Raw genomic sequence first — 17124 nt, 5'->3', positions numbered from 1 at the left:
TTGTTATTGTTCAAGAGTGTATACTTGGTAGTTTGTGAGAATTTTGTTTCACCTGGATTGCTGTAAAATTTGCCAGAAATGTTGTCATTGAAAAAAAGCAGAAAATTTGAACATATTTTAGTGCAGATTTGGCTGTTCAAGGGTACCCCTCTGAAAAAAAAGAAAAGAAAGAAGCTTGAACAAAACTAATACCATATCTACCAATACTTCACCAAGTTATGCCTATGTGGAAAGTTTTAGCTAATTCTGTGATGTGAACTGTAGCACCTTTTGCATGGTTTTCTCATGGATAGCCTCTTAAGCCTACAATGTCTTGTGGTTGACTAGGATCCTTTAAGCCAATTTAGAAAGATTCAGTTTGCCAACATTCGGTGGCGTAATTGTCAAGAAGGAAATTAGTTGGCAAAGAAATTGACAAAGATGACTAGTTTGACGAGCTGATTTAGATAATTTATGGTTTTTGAAAACAGAGATCACATGAAAAAGGAATTCGGAAACTTACGCATTGAAACGAGCAGTGACGCCATAGAACTGACTCATGACTCCTAGAAGGTTAGGACAAAACCGTTTGTTATTTGAGTGCCCGTAATTTACTGTTCTTTGTTTTCCATTTGTTTTGCTTTGTTTCGTTTTTGGTTTGTTGAAGGCAGTCGTGTTTTATTCTTTAAACAAGTCTTCCTGTAGCTGCATGACATACCATAAATCAATGTTAATGTACTTTGCGTTTGTAATACATTTTGTGGCATAACTCATTGCTCCACTTTCCTAACTGGAGTGTAAACAAGACGCTGTAATGATTCCAAGACTCTTAGAAACATATCTTGTGATTGTTGTATGAAAACCCTCCCAAAGTTTTCAAGGAAAGGCGTTATTGAAAGCTTTCGAATCAGGAAGACAGACATAGGCTCGACTTCCGCCTCCCTCCCGAGTTCCGGCTGGTTAATAAGCTTTAGAAAACCAAACACGCATAAGAGCTAAGACTTTGCTCTACAGAAGACGACCTAGATTAATCTTAGACTGCATGAACGATGTACAGAGAGTAATAAAAAAATAAAATTCACGTTAAGTCTTCAAATGTGAATCCATATAAACCTTCGAGCCCGTGGCACACTGGTGTGGAACCTGTTTAATACCCTTAGAAAGTGGAATCGAGGGAAGGTGAGGTCGAGTGATAAATGAAGATTGTGGTTGTCAAGGAAGCGACGTTAGCTGATCCACACTGTTTTTCGTGTCCGCTTATTTACTCGATTCCACTAAACGAGAGTCCAGCCCATTCCAGCGGATTTGAAAAGGAAATATCGGGAATTATCATCTCGAGTATACGATACCCATTGTACTATTGCCGTAAATGAATTATAAATTTTCAAAACAATAACGCGTGAGGTATGCTAAAGTAAAGATTAAATTTAGATTCAGTCCTTTTTGATGCGAGAATAAGACAAAAGACCGATTCATTGACGGGAAAATTCGTTCTTTTACGAGTCGCAAAACATCTGGGGTCTGTGGAGGTTTATTTATGGCAGCCATTGTAATAAACATAGCAAAAAATGGCAAATACATTGCGGAATTTGGCTGAAAGGTTCTTTAACGTTTCTTAATCAGCTCAGTGAGATTGGAATTGTTTAATATGTTTACATGACCTTACGGGTGCTTGAATGACAGATATGTTGTTTGAAAGCGGATTTATGTGAAAAGTGACAACAAAGTGCAAAAGGAATGCTATCTCACAACACAACACAACAGTGTCTGTTATAAAGGAGTTTACCTGAATGGAAAAGCTTCACTGCACTGACGTATTCCGTTTGTTGTGGCATTTATTGCTGAGGCACTCCCGGAGAAAGATGACACTTGGATAATGAACACGACGACTTCCCATTTGAGTTAGTCACGCTAAAATACTACAGATCTGAATCGAGTGAGGGCGACTATAACTTGTACTCACAACATGAAGGGACTGAAAATAGTCCTCGCGAAATCTTTATTCGTCGTTATATGTTGTAATTTGATCAAAGGTGAGTGACAAATGAAAGAAATTCGCAAGACGAAAGGGAAAAATTACGTCTTACCGTAGCAAAAACGTCATTTCTTGTCTTAGCTCTGAATGCTCGTGTCTTGATCTTTTGTGATGTATGTCTTGCATACGATACGTTCCAGTAAAGTATAAACTAATGCGGAATTTGAGAAACAAGGCAACATTGTTGGAAATAAGGTTTTCTTTTGCAATATCTTAGATGGAAAATTTGGCCGTGCATTTTCCAATGAGAATAGTTAACTCTGTTGTATGATAGCGAAGATTCTACTTGCGTTACGTGACCCAATGGTATTATATTTCGTAGCAAAAGCCATCTGTCAACATTCTCAAGCTTTTTCACAGAAAAAAGTCAATAGGGTCTAGGCTGTAGTTTGTTCGTCTTAAAAGGTTTAACATTGAAATTTTAATTTCAAATTTCAACTCGTGTTTTCTTTTAGTACTCTCCATCTTTAGCAACCACTGAGCCATCTTGGCTACCCTGTTTGTTTTTTTCGTTTATAAAATTTACTGAACTAGAGTTTCCGAAAAAATTGGAAGAGCGAGAAAAACGGTACCAAACATAACTACACAGTTCTTTTGTAATTTCCAAATGAAAAAAAAAAAAAATCTCCTATTATTTGGCAAAAAGTTTTCGTAAACGGTAACTATCAATGTTTCTCGGACTCCATGAAATATTTCTTTAGCCATTACTAGAAAAGCGCCTGTGACTTCTAGTACCTCGTTTTAATTTTGAGCTCCTTCTGATTGTGGAATATCTGGCAATGTATAAATATATCCAAATTTCCCAGACATTCTCCACTGAGGCTGAAGACAAGGAAATAATTATTCTAATACATTTCACGTTATTTGAATGAATCTTCTATCATCGATGACATTTACATCGATAACTCTCTTTGTAGTTTCGTCTGATGACTTGAAGGTTTTAACGATTGGTTCGTACGCACCCTTGAGCGGTCCTTGCTGGGGCGGTGGATTGGCGGTCAAGTTGGTAATGGAATTAGCTCTGGATCAAATCAATAACCGAACAGATATCTTACCTGGATATAGACTGGAGATGGCACTGAACGACACAAAGGTCCGTATCAAAATGCTGTATTCCCTGACCCATTAAAGCACTTTTAAATCAAGTATCGCAGTAATTGCAATATATATATATATATATATATATATCCCACAGGTGATTCGAGCTTTTCGCGCGCGCTGATTGACTCGTTCGGAAGTGAATAGCTAGTACTATCCACCTCTGAGCAGCCGATAATAATAATAATAATAATAAATAAATCATTGGACTTATATAGCGCCATATCCGACTGCTCTATGGTGCTTTACAATACTGAGTTAAAAAGATAATGACTACAATTGAGTAAAGACAAAATAATTAAGACAAACAATGACTTAAAATCACAAAATATTTGACAAAAGTTTTGCCGATGTGACAAAATCGTGCGCCAATAGTTTAATTTCCGACCATTTTTCGGTTTGTAGAAAGAAATGAACTAATTTTATCCCATGTTGTGGTATATAAAATTAAAAACAAATTAAAAAAAAAATAAACAATTATTGACTTCAATGTCGTTGAAAATGGTGGGTGCTTACCTTGCCACTTCGCGGCTCGGTGAAATGAATGCAAATAACTGCCTAAAATTTTTTTCCTGTTACCGTAGGTCGTGTAAGTATATGTAGCGCAGCATATTTGGAGCATGCAAAGATAAAACCTTTGCATGCCGGTGAATCAAATTGTCTTATGGGGGTATCTTTAGACAAAGCTATTGTATCTTATGAATCGAGTTTGACAATTGCAGTGTGACCCTGGAGTCGGAATGCATATTCTATACGACCACATCTACAAAGAGCCGAAGAAAATAATGCTTCTCGGGGCAGCTTTCTCTCCAGTTTCTCAGCCGATAGCTGACACCGCAAAATATTGGAATTTAGTACAGGTAGTCTTTGAACACATCTTGAACTGTAAACAATGTATACTAAAAGCTTTTAAACAAACTAACCGAGACCATCACAGGATACAGTTTTTGCTTTAGCAGAAATCTACTAGCAGTATATTACAAATGCTGAAATCTGATTGGCTAGTCGACTCGTTATCTATTTAGAGATAGCGAGAAGGGTGTCTAGTCTGTGTAGCCTAACAGTGTGTGTTTAAAAAAAACAACAACAACAGCAACAAAAATAGAAAGAATAAAAAGAAAAAAACAAACTAACAGAAAAAAAAAACAAAAGCAAATAAAAGCATGAGCTTGACTTATTGTAAAGTTTTGAACGACCTGTTGAATTTTTACTCATTGATTATTCTCTCTCGGTTTCTATGCACGTTAACATGATTCAGAATTCACCCTCTTCGACTGTCACGCGACAGTGACAGCTTGTAAAGTGTTTGTTAAAGAAAGTGTCTGTGTAAACTTTATGACTACTGCGGCCTAACTTGCTTATTTCCAGGTATCTTACGCGTCTACATCTCCAGCTTTAAGCAACCGTGAACGTTACCCTCGATTTTTCCGCACTATATCGTCAGACTTAGCGTTCAACCCAGCACGTGCCGCGCTCCTGTCAAAGTATGGTTGGAAACGGGTCGCTACACTACACCAGAACGAACCGTCAGGAATATTTTCACAGGTATGGCTGACCTTTCATATTCATATTTACAGCGCAAGATATGTAAATTACAGTGCAAGACAAACTATATCGTTCACGATCAGCACTTGAGAAACAGATTTGCAAAAATTTGTAACTGATAAAAAATAAATGAAACGCGATAATTGCTATCGATTAAATTATCACGAGACTCTGAGTGTAGTGTGCAAAAGTAAATGTTGTCAATTCTCTGTTTGCATTGAGCTTAATACTGCTGAATTGTTTTTAGGCCACAAAGGAACTGCATAAGCTTCTTGCTCAAATGAAGGTTGAGGTTGTAGCGGGAGAAAGCTTCACCGGGAAACCTACTCGCCAGTTAGCGAACATCAAGGTAACACAAATGATTATAAGCATCACAATGTTCTCATTTGGCTCAGTTGCCACTAACTATTTAGTAAAGTTGTTGTCCGAATGAGTAATCGGACATTGAGCTGTAACTCGTCTTTTCAGGAAATTCAATAGTAATGACAAAACGTTTTTTGACACCTCTAGGAAAAAGAAGCGAGGATTATCATCGGAAGTTTCTATGAGCCGAGTGCGAGACAGGTTTTCTGTGAGGTAATGTTGGCATTTTAGGTTTATTACGCTCAGTAAAAAAAAAAAAAAAAAAGAAAAGTGAAACTGCTGAGCCTGAGATCACATTAGAAATGGAGTGTCAAAAAATATCAATTTTTCATTCGCTTAATGATAATGTCTACAGACCAGCTCAAATGAACAACTTCTCAGTTTGCAGCGTTCCTTTAGTAGCCTAATCTGCACCACTGCATTATTGTTATCCACAATCAGCGTTAAAATTAGTTGACACATCGTGTTTGAAGAGTTCTGTTTATGTGAAGGAAAACAGTTCTGTTTGTTCTACAGACCCCCCTCTCCCATTCAATGTTGCAATTGGCTAAAAGTCGTCGTTCGCGGAATCACGAGACAACATTGTTTTTTTTTGGAGGGGGGGAAAGAGTTGCTTCACGAAGGAAAATGGGATGAAACTATATCAATAGGGGGTTTAAAATATCAACGTGTCTACAATTTTGTCACCGATAGTAGTTTACATTGAATTTGTCTCCTGCCAATTAACTTTAGTCAAGATTTGAATCGAGATTGATTTTCTTGACGCAAAAACCCAGCCGAAAAGTCAGTTTAATAATTAGCTGTTTCAAAAGAGATTTGAGATTTGACCTATTTCGTAACTTTCTGGCACTTTTCATAGGTAAGTACCCATACTTCGTGTTTTTCGTTATAAGCGCGTTGGATAATATCACAGGGATTCAATAGTGAATTCACTTTCCTACTAGGCCTATAAAAAACAAATGTTTGGCAAGCGATTCGTATGGATAATCATAGGGTGGTACGAAGACAAATGGTGGGAGAAACGACTGGATAAGGAAAATGTCGATTGCTCTCTGAGTGAAATGAGCCAGGCAGTGGAAGGATACCTTGCTACAGATCATATGAAACTTAATGAAGATGACATAACTTCTCAGAACAAGACTATATCTGGTTGGGTGAGTAATACTCTGGCGAAATAAGGAAGACTTTGAAAATAAAAGGATGTCGAAAGCAGTTTGCATATTACAATGATACTGATCTTGATGTTGCACCAATTCGGGCACTAGGATGTTTTAGATGAGCCAGCCAAAATGGACCGAGTAAGGTAAAAATGAGCCAACTCAACATTTAATCGAGTGTTAGCTAAGAATAAAGGCTGATAGTTTCGAAAGAAACTGTTTGGGGCTGCGTCGGTGGGAGTAAGGAAATAATTTGGATATATCAACAAAGTTGAAATGGTAAATTGGCCACCGTAACGATTACAAAAGCTGACGTTTCGAGCGTTAGCCCATCGTCGGAGCGAATAGAGGAATTGTGGGTTGTGTGTGCTTTTAAAGGCAGAAAAGAAGCAGAAAAGGCAGAAAAGTCAGCTAAGAAGTTGGGGAACTTTTCCTAAATTTCATTCAAGTTCGTTTCTAACTTTACTTGTCAGAATATCACGTTTACCTTTTTTATCTCCCTAGGATTTGCAGCCCAAACCGTTTTTCATCGAATTAAGATGCTATATAACTAACAATTTTTTAATACTTTTTCGTGCAATGCTGGATGTTGATTTTGCTGCATGTTTTTCTTAGACTGCTGAACAATATGCAAATGAATTCAAGCGCTTAGCGAATATAAGCGCAGTTCACGAGTCCTCTTTTGCATATGACGCGACCTGGGCAATCGCTTTGGCCTTCAACAAATCCATAAAGCGGCTTGCAGGTGGGTTTATCTTTTAGTCTCTAAGTTCCCAGCAGCACATAACTTCATAGACTTTGATTTTTCTCTTGCATTTGGTATCACAGACCGCGGGAAGTTTTTGGAAAATTTCACTTATACAGACACAGAAATGGCAGACGTGGTTCAAGAAGCACTGAACAGCACCAGCTTTTTGGGAGTTACGGTAAGGAATTAACGTAAGGTAATCCACATTTCAGAAACGGAGGGGGGGGGGAGCGGGGAGGAAACTTACCCATCCACTCTTTCACCACAGTACCCTGTAGTTCAAACCATACAATATCTGATACACATCTATGCTACATTTCTTGAAAGGCAGAATTTTCCTACCCTAGGGCCCCGTGTCTTTCACAAAGAACGGAGAGAGAATTGGATACATCCAGATTGAACAGCTGCAAGGTAAGACGGTTATGACGAGAAATGCTTTTTAACTTTAGAAGTTCAGTCGAACCTGTATTTAGCGGCACCGTATTAAGCGGTCACCCTATTTTAAGTGGTCAATTACCAAAGTCCCGAACGAATTTGTTTCCTTTTTATTACGGTCATTTTCACCTCTATTTAGCAGAGTCCCGACGCTCTGTTTGTATTGTCTTCCACCTGTATTGAATGGTCAATTATAGTCAAACCACTCTAACCAAACTAAGAATGATTTCAAGTAATTTTTAACCTATATCTCTTTTCAAAAATCAAAGTAAGTGGTATTTTTAAAAGAGATTCTGCACATTAAGTGATCATAAAGTGACGTTGTGTATCGTTTTATATAATCTTTGGATCCTGTATCAAAGAGCTACTGCGACGAAATTTTTGCATTTTATTTTCCCAATTTTCTCGTGTTAACTTCACATTTAGTACCTAAACTATAAGAATAAGCGTAATTTTCTCAAATTTGATAACGTTATTCCTTCAAAACAGCGCCGCGAAGACATTAAAAATTCTTCCACCATTGCTCGAATAACACACTGGAGAGCCCGCGAGAATAACTACAGCGGTTTTAGTTGTGACGTCATCGATTGACTTCGACAACGTCGCGAAAGCATGCCTTTACAAGAAATATACAAAAGAAAGCTGGGGAACAATTCTTTCGAATTTTATTCCTTCTTTCCTGCGGAACCAGAAAAACATCTCTCTCTCTCGGCATACCAAATTAGCCACGTTTGTTGAGTCGTTGACGTCACTTCCGTTCTCCACCCAGTCTCTTCTCCTTCGCGCGGAGTTCTGTAGTTCGAAGAATGGCGGCCGTTTAGATCGCGAACCTACAGGGAAAATAATATTACTTCTCGATGGAGTTTTGCTTTAAGATTTGGCAAATTTGTTACTTAGGGTAAGTACTTTCAACCTCTGAGGAGAAAAGAAAAGGTGCATTTTTTGTCGCAGTAGCACTTTAAGCTGTCAACCTGTATGAAACGTTCCCTGAGGGTGACTGCTTACTACAGGTTCGACTGTAAAACTATGCAAATCTTACTTAGAACGCTTTTGGCAGGCTATTGTTTGAAACTTGACCACCCCTTCAAGTTTGAAACAACTTTGGGTGACAAAGACTATCCTGTCTTAAAAAAAATCTTAATGGTACAGTAATGTTGCTTTAAGTGTGGCCTTGCAGTGGTGGACCTAAGTGAACCTTTGCCAGAAACAACGTATTGATAAAAACATCTCAAAAGTTTCCCTAAGAAGCTATCAATCCAAACAGAAACATAGGCAAAAACATAGCAAAACAAAGTTAAAAAAAATAAACATCGAACCAACAAAAATCCAAAAGAATTTGAGGGAGCACTTACGAGAGGGAATTTGTAGTGAGAGAATAAACTTCAACTTTAATGCTGTCAATAAAAAACTAAAGATATCTTTGCAATCAAATATTTTTATTTTGACTGTTCATGAAGATGGTGAAAGCAAACGGGTTGCTGTTTACGACCCAACCACCAATTCTGTCACCATGAATAAGAGAGAACCCATCAGGTGGCAAGGTTAGATCTGAAGTCAAGTCATTACTTTATATAAGTCAATTAAATTATTTTGACGATGGAGGAGGACTGGGGAGCTGTTAAAGATCTACCCATATAAGCCGACAGGGGACCCAGTGTGTACTGCAGTTTTCACTGTGTAGCTTCTTTTTCTATGACTATTTCTTAGTCTACAAATCTTATGAACTAGATCCAAAATAATATGGCAGCAACTGATGACAAACTTGAGAGAAAAAATTTAGTCACATTGACCAAATCCTCGGAAAGCATTTCTTAAGTTTTTAATCCCTCGTGTGAGCTTGACCATACATAGCCTTAGACTGTTCTCTAATTAAGATCATAAAGAAGACTTAAGCGTGACAGAGACCTCAAGACGCAATCCATAAAACAACTAACAACTCCACTCCTGAAATCGTTGGTTTACCTTACTCATTCCAGGTTCTGGACCACCACGTGACCGTACTATCAGAGTCGATGAGCTGAAATCCATTTCAAGGCCACTCTATGGCTTCATGTCAACTTTAGCTGTACTTGGCATTTTCCTTGGACTTGTCTTTCTCTTAATAAACTTTTGGTATCGAGAAAGAAGGTAGCCATAAATGAAAGATTATTAAACAAAATATCCAGCATCAATGTCCTTCCAATGGACCCAGTTTTTCTTTGTCTCCGTATTTCAAAGCAAGTGCGCTAGACTGCCACCGGTCTATGCTATTAGGATTGTGTTAATCAAAAACGGTGGTCACCACAATTGAAAATTGAAAAGACGCCTCTGAAAACATCTTTTGTGTAAACGTTACATATCCCCAGTAGAAAGAGGTTTGAATAAGCAGACAGACAGTTGTTGTTGATAGCTTACATTGTCTGAGAACAGGACACTAATCAGTTATAAGCATTAAGATGTGCGAAAATATTTCACAGGGAAAGGTTTGGCTTATTTCTCTTTCTCTTGATGGACATGGGTACGATTTACTTTTCAGGCTAATGGTATTATTTTTGTACCAACAGGATAATTAAGATGTCCAGCCCTCGGCTTAATAACGTTATCGTGGTGGGTTGTATAATGACGTATTTCTCCGTGATTCTCTTTGGATTGGACGGCGGCTTGATACCTACTGAGGAATACGGAAAAGTTTGCATTGTAAGCTTTGATATATCTTTTAATTGCTAAGGTTAGATGTAGAACAGCCTTAAAGGTGGTCAAGGTAAAGTGTGCATGCCCTCAAGACTAACCACCCACATCATATTTAAGAATAATCAGGCGGTTTACCGAGTTTAGGTTCTAACTTTCCATTTATTCTAATCCATGTCTCTTCGAGAAAGATCAGTTTTGAAAATTTCCCCCTATAATATTGTTCATTATTAAATACTGGATCATTGGATAATGCAATTCAAGACTTTTTATTGGCTCAGCCATTATGGTATATGAGCCAATAAACCATAATCTACAAATAGGGTAAGCGCACGCGTCAGCTTAAAATTAAAAGGGAGCTAAAAAATTGAATAAAATTTAATAATTTAATTTAACGATTTTAACAAAACAACTATTCCTCTTGCGTTTGTTGGATATGAGATGATTATAGCTAACTCGGGGCTTCGCGCCTCGTTGGCTATCTATCATCTCATATCCAACGCGCGCTCGTGGAATAATTGTTAATTATACACACTAACGTTATTTATATTTAAACACGAAGGCGCGATATAAAAGAAGCCTTAGGTCCCACTGGACCATTTGTCAATCAACCGTCATGTGATGTAGAACTCTTAGAGTCAAGTCAGCTTGAGCTACAGCTACTCCAAAGCAGTGAACAGCGGGCGCATTCCTCAAAATTGTTTTATGTCTTCATCACAATACAAGAGTTTTTTAGATTTGTATTTCCTTTCTCCGATGGAAACTGTCTTTATTTGTGGCGGTAAATGCTACCATGCTGGTGGAAGTAAACAATAGATATCTCATTAGCTCCTTTTGTTCGTCTACCACCATTTAAATTTGACCCGCACACGTGAACGGTGAGTGACAAATGAGCTTAGGTCTTCTCAGGGAAGACTTCCTTATATAGCGCGCCTTCGTGTTTAAAAGTTATTTTTGTGTTCTTGTCAAGGCCCGCGCTTGGATCATGTCCATTGGCTTTACTCTGGCATTTGGCGCAATGTTCGCTAAAACATGGCGTGTCCATGCTATCTTTAAAAGTTTAACTCCCAAGAAGAAGGTAAGATTCTTATCTGCCTCGGAAAGGTTCGGTCGCACCAAAGTCAAACAGAACTTACATGTATTCTTGTGAGATACAATATAAAATCATGCTCTGGGTTCATGCTTACTATTCAAATGTTTACGGCCGAGGTGAAGTCTGGGAAGTCAACAGGAATGATGACGTCGGGGGACGAGTGGGGGGAGGGTGGAGGGAAACATGGCTTATACCCTCTTACCAGCTTTCAGCAACGACGATTGCTTTTTAGCTCATGCCCCACTTCCCAGCCCCCTAATTTGAAATTACGACCCCTTCCAAGCTGGCTTCATCGGTGTGAACAGCAAAAAAAAAAAAAAAAAAAAATGGTTTAAGAAACGTGACGGACTACTTTCCTATGCATTGCCTCCGTTTTTTAATCGTGATAAGAGTCGAAGATTTCTTTTTTTCCCAGGTTATTCGTGACGAGCATTTGTTCCTGATAATTGGAGCCATTGTGTTGTTAGATATTCTTCTCCTGTCTTTGTGGAGTGGGATTGAGCCAATGCACACCGGCTATCAAAGATTTATTGACGAGGTGTGGTATAGTTGTCCCACAATCTAGGGTAATTGTAGTAGAAGTAACCATATGTGAATGAGCAAATTATTCTGAAAATATTTCTTCTCATGCTCCCTGAGTCTTTATTTGCCTTTATTTATCGTCTTTACTGTCAGCATTGGAGTTCATTTAGTGAGTCGGATCGAAAGAGAAAGTGATAAAAAATTGAAAGAAAAGAAGCAACAGGAAAATAAAAAAAGAACGAGAGAAGAGGAGTAAGAGGAAGACGAAGAAGAAGGAGGCTCATTTGTGAAATTGAGATCCATTCTTTGTAGTTTGCCATACTTCAAGTGAAATTTGTCTTAGGCGCGAAAGGGTCAGAGACGATCTTCCCATACAGACGATTCAGTTTAATTTTTAATAATATGCAAGAAAAACTTACCCAGTTCTGATTGGTTAAAATAAATGCAGTTTTCAGGTAATTCATTGCAGAAGAGAGTAATTAAGTGCAGAAGAAGGTTAACTCAGTGCAAAGAAAGAGACAAACCAAACATTTTGGTTTGTCAGAATGATTGATTAATGTCAATGTCAATGTCAATGTCAATGTCAATGTCAATGTCAATGTCAATGTCAATGTCAATGTCAATGTCAATGTCAATGTCAATGTCAAGGTCAATGTCAAGGTCAATGTCAAGGTCAATGTCAAGGTCAATGTCAAGGTCAATGTCAAGGTCAATGTCAAGGTCAATGTCAAGGTCAATGTCACTTGCAGAGTTTGAATAAATTATTTTTGCACGTGATACGCGCGCTTTTCTTCTGCATAGTTATGAGAAGCTACCACGTATTTTTTCATGTATATTATTAATACATAATCACTTGATTTTGAGTGCAATTTGGAATTAATAAGCACTTGTAAATTTTTTCAAAGACCACAAATTGCACTCGCCCTACGGGCTCATGCAATTTTGTAAGTCTTTGAAAAAATTCACTCGTGCTTATTTATTCCAAATTGCACTCGAAATCATCTGATTTGAAATGACAAATTTGAAATGCGCGATGTTTTTGTTAAGATGTTGAACAATAAAAATATTCCTTTAGAATATTATTTGTCTTACGCGGCACATATTATATTCTCTTGGTTAAACTAAACGCATGGTTTTCTCACATTAATTAGATGCAATTAAAGGACGATAAGGAAATAATTCCTAGGCTGGAGCATTGTGAATCGAAGAACCTTTCTTATTGGCTGGGAGCTGTGTATGCTTTCAAAGGCCTCTTACTGGTCTTTGGAGTCTTTCTTGCGTGGGAAACACGCGCCGTCACAATACCAGCCTTGAACGACTCGCGTTACATCGGTAAGTACTGCTTTAGCTGACTTACCCATGGAAATATCGAAGTAGAAGCCACTCGAAAATGTTTGCTGAAAAGGTAAACAAGGAGTTTTTCTTTTACTAAACTGGATTTTGTACCAGCAGCGATCCATTGTCAAAAGATTTCGCAATAGCATAGGAGTAATTCTAAATTTGATATCTTTTCTGTAGACTGTGTGGTTAAAACATGCTATGTTCCAGTCATGAAAACACTTCAATACGAATGATTTAAGATTTTCCAAGTAACACCTTTTATCATCCAACTGTGCTTCTTAGAGTAAAATTAACGCCCAAGACGAGTACAAATATCTCGCAGTATTTGAACTCCAGAGAACCGGTTAGGCAGGTTTTCTCGCATTGCGCATGCGACGAATTGGATTGAAGAAAAAAAAAATGGCGGAAAATTTGAGTAATTTTTCTGTGGATGAGGAGTCGGAATGGCTGGCGAATATTGATCCAAGTTTTGAAATAAAAGCTAGCGCTAAGAAGTCAAGACGTTTCGACCTCTCTGAGGTCATTTTCAAGTGAGTAAGTTTTCCAAATCAGCATAAATATGTTGAAGCAGGTTGAAGACGATAAAATGTGGCGAATACTAAAATATGTGAAAAAGTGTAAACAATATACAATGAAAGAGAATAAAAGAATAAAGGAATGAAATAATAAAATAACTGTAGCACGAACAGTTCTAAACAAATAGTTTGGCGCGAATTGAATCGCCCTGTCTGTTTAGTGTTGGTTTCAGTTCTTTGATAAAAAAAACATTTCAAAAACAAGACAGTCACATTTGTTCTGACACTTCCTTAAGATTGGAAAACTCTGTGTGATGTCTTCTGGCTCTATGTCGTGTTGCTCTTTGAGGTGGTGTCCGATTGCCGATCCTTTGTGTTCTTCAATTCGTTGGCGTAAGTGTCGACACGTGTATGTGTAAGTGTACGTGTACGTGTAAAGTGTCGACACGTGTATGTGTACGTGTACGTGTACGTGTAAGTGTCGACACGTGTATGTGTAAGTGTACGTGTACGTGTAAGTGTCGACACGTGTATGTGTAAGTGTACGTGTACGTGTAAGTGTCGACACGTGTATGTGTAAGTGTACGTGGACGTGTAAGTGTCGACACGTGTATGTGTAAGTGTACGTGTACGTGTAAGTGTCGACACGTATGTGTAAGTTTACGTGTAAAGTGTCGACACGTGTATGTGTAAGTGTAAGTGTAAAGTGTCGACACGTGTATGTGTAAGTGTACGTGTACGTGTAAGTGTCGACACGTGTATGTGTAAGTGTACGTGTAAAGTGTCGACACGTGTAGCCGACAAGGCTATGTCGGCTACACGTGTCGACACTTACACCAACGAATTGAAGAACACAAAGGATCGGCAATCGGACACCACCTCAGAGAACAGCACGACATACGACATGGATCCAGAAGACATCACTATTTGTTTAGAACAAACTATTTGTTTAGAGCAATTTGTGCTACGATAATTTTATTATTTTATTCCTTTATTCTTTTATTCTCTTCCATTGTATATTGTTTACACTTTTTCACATATTTTAGTGTTCGCCACATCTTATCGCCTTCAACTTGCTTCTACATATTTATGCTGATTTGGAAAATTTACCCACTTGAAAACTTACTCACTTGTTGTTGTTGTTGTTGTTATTGAAAATGACCTCAGAGAGGTCGAAACGTCGTGACTTCTTAGCGCTAGCTTTTATTTCAAAGTCGATATCTAAGAAACTACTTATTATGATCCAAGTTTATTGGATAAATTGAACGAAGAAAAGCAGTTAGACAACAATGAAATTTCATCATTTATTAAAGAAGATAGAAACAGCAACACGACAACGCGCTAATTTCGTTCCGCTTTGCATACTCTCGTCTCGCACCCTCTGTAAACAAATATCCGCGAAATTCGCTGCACTGAAATAACAATTTGGCGTGTTGGATGATAAGTAACTTATTAAACGTTTTGTTGTGTCGTATTGCTTAGTATTTATACTTGTTATTTGTATTTTGACGAGCCTTACGGGCTCGTCAAAATACGGCACAACTCGTAAAAAATACTCAGCGATACGCCACAAAAAAACGTCTAATAAGATATATGTATCGAAATAAAGCAACACGATGAGTCGACAAAATATATGAATAAACAAATTAATGACGGATATTGTAGTGTTATTCCTGTTAATGTGCTTTTTTTCTTTTTATTTTCCTCTTCTCCTTTAGGGATGTCTGTTTATAATGTTGTGATACTTTCTATTCTTGGAGTGGCTATTACCTCTGTTATTCGAGATCACCAGGATGCAACGTTTGCCATAACAGCTGTATTCATCATTTTTTGCACCACTTTGACCCTCTGCTTCGTATTCGTGCCAAAGGTATGTTTGAAACAACATTTAACAACACCTCAGCTACGTCCCTATTCTTATGCTGTAGATCGTAAATATAACTGCGAGTAAAGGACAGTCACGACCTAATAGCTATAAACCTGGAAAACGGGATGCTGGATTGACACTGGATCAAGAACGTTTCTGAAGGTATAAAGATGCAGCTTTCAGTAGGTTTACAAAGAAATAGAGAGAGAATGTATAGTGTTATTTCTCTTTTCCTTTCTTTAATAAAGAAAAGGGAGCTGCTGTTGTGATTCTCTGATCCATCATAAGTGATTACATATGTAGATAAAAGTTTGACTTGATCTGACTAGCGCAATCTGCAGAATCTGTCTAATGCGACTCGTACAATCTGTATAATCTGGTTTGACTAAGCAAGGAAAATAATGAGATCTGAATAAAGGAAACTAAACGAAATAAAATGAATCGAGATACTACTTACGAAATTTGTTAGCGCAAAACAACTAACTTGCGAACACATGGTCTACACCATATCATGTATATATAACCCAGCCCCGCGCGGGCAAGGGAAAAAGCTAAAGAGGACGTATTACTATCAGCAACATGCATGTATTCCCTGAATAATACAGATAACCTTTGAATCATTCATGTTAGGTTCTACAGCTGTGTTCACCAGACGGTGGAAACGAGGCTAGCAACACACACAAAAGTACTGCTAATAATCCAGATTCTCTGTCAACCTTGGACAAGAATGCAGTGAATATTAGCATGGAGAACTCCAAACTAAAGAAACAGTTGTCTGAGGTTAGTATTAACAACATTAAATTTCCAGATAATTTCTTCCAAAGGATAAAGCTCACTCAAAAATATTTAGAAGTTCTAAGCATCACCAGCAACTAAAGCGAAGCGGCTGTATCGCCTAACAGAAATAACCATCGAAGGGGCTAGTTTTGACTGTTTAATTAACGATCAGCCTTCGGTAAATTGTCTAAAATGTTCTACATGATATAATATGTTCTGTGTGCCGGTTATTTTGCTATTCAACACAGCACTTCGGATGGTGGTGGTAATATTCACTTGTCTCCTCTACTCTGTTGTATAATTTTGGATAAATTTTTCTTCCTTCTATAGCGGGAGCAACACTTAATGGAACTAAAAAGACTTTTGGAGAAGGTAGCACCAGACTTAATTGACGATAAAGAGAAGAAATTTAAGAAGAGGCAGTCATTGGTGACATTCAAGAAACCCGAACCATCCTACACCAATGATAACTACGAGTCCGATGAAAGAATTTCAAGTGACAAGGGCTCGGGAAAGAAGACGACAAACTCTTCAGATAGTGGAGTGAAAATTTAGCCGAAAATATAACCAAAGCACTCAATGAGCTTCTCGAAAAGCTAGATTGCACCCAACGAAGATGAACATGGCTTAATTTCCCTAAATTGTTTTCAGCTTTATACAGAGAGGATAGAAGTAAAAAAGTAACAAAAAGCCGGTAACGCTCTGGTTTTCGAACACCTGAAAGATGGTATGTGAAGACATTTATGCTATGAGCTATGAAACGAAGACGCATATTTTCCCTCAGAGGACTGCTTTGTATTATTTATATCATAACCATTCAAATAGTCTCTAGAGTCTGATGTGTAATAAACTGCATTCACAATCTTTAGCCAAGCTTTTACTCAGTTGGTTATCTATGCAGCATTCTACAGATGTCTTATTTATGGCTACTGATGTCTTATTTATTGCTACTGATGTCTTATTTATTGCTACTGATATTTTC

At 37.8% G+C, this 17124-nt stretch overlaps 1 protein-coding gene, 1 long non-coding RNA gene and 1 pseudogene across 2 annotated transcripts; 2 read left to right on the top strand and 1 right to left on the bottom strand.

Annotated features, from left to right (window-relative positions):
• The window catches only part of LOC148740845 (uncharacterized), a 70150-nt pseudogene that overhangs the window by 40270 nt on the left and 12756 nt on the right, over window positions 1–17124 (bottom strand).
• Window positions 1704–17010, top strand: LOC111333666 (gamma-aminobutyric acid type B receptor subunit 2). Its single transcript, XM_088731416.1, has 19 exons — window positions 1704–2012; window positions 2932–3107; window positions 3835–3972; window positions 4481–4657; window positions 4905–5006; window positions 5168–5233; window positions 5965–6174; window positions 6793–6922; window positions 7006–7103; window positions 7273–7336; window positions 8818–8901; window positions 9337–9487; window positions 9904–10036; window positions 10998–11105; window positions 11536–11658; window positions 12794–12974; window positions 15217–15368; window positions 15996–16145; window positions 16473–17010. Exons 1-19 carry the CDS (start codon window positions 1946–1948, stop codon window positions 16695–16697), a joined length of 2535 nt encoding a protein of 844 aa, XP_088587542.1. The 5' UTR covers window positions 1704–1945; the 3' UTR covers window positions 16698–17010.
• LOC148740847 (uncharacterized) lies at window positions 11667–12721 on the top strand. The gene is made up of 2 exons (XR_015991097.1): window positions 11667–12230; window positions 12291–12721. It is a non-coding gene; the product is annotated as an uncharacterized LOC148740847 (long non-coding RNA).

Source organism: Stylophora pistillata, chromosome 1 (assembly GCF_964205215.1).
Source record: "Stylophora pistillata chromosome 1, jaStyPist1.2, whole genome shotgun sequence".
Classification (NCBI taxonomy): Eukaryota; Metazoa; Cnidaria; class Anthozoa; order Scleractinia; family Pocilloporidae; genus Stylophora; species Stylophora pistillata.
The sequence above is the reverse complement of the archived record's forward strand: the minus strand, read 5'-3'. Positions and strand labels throughout refer to the sequence as shown.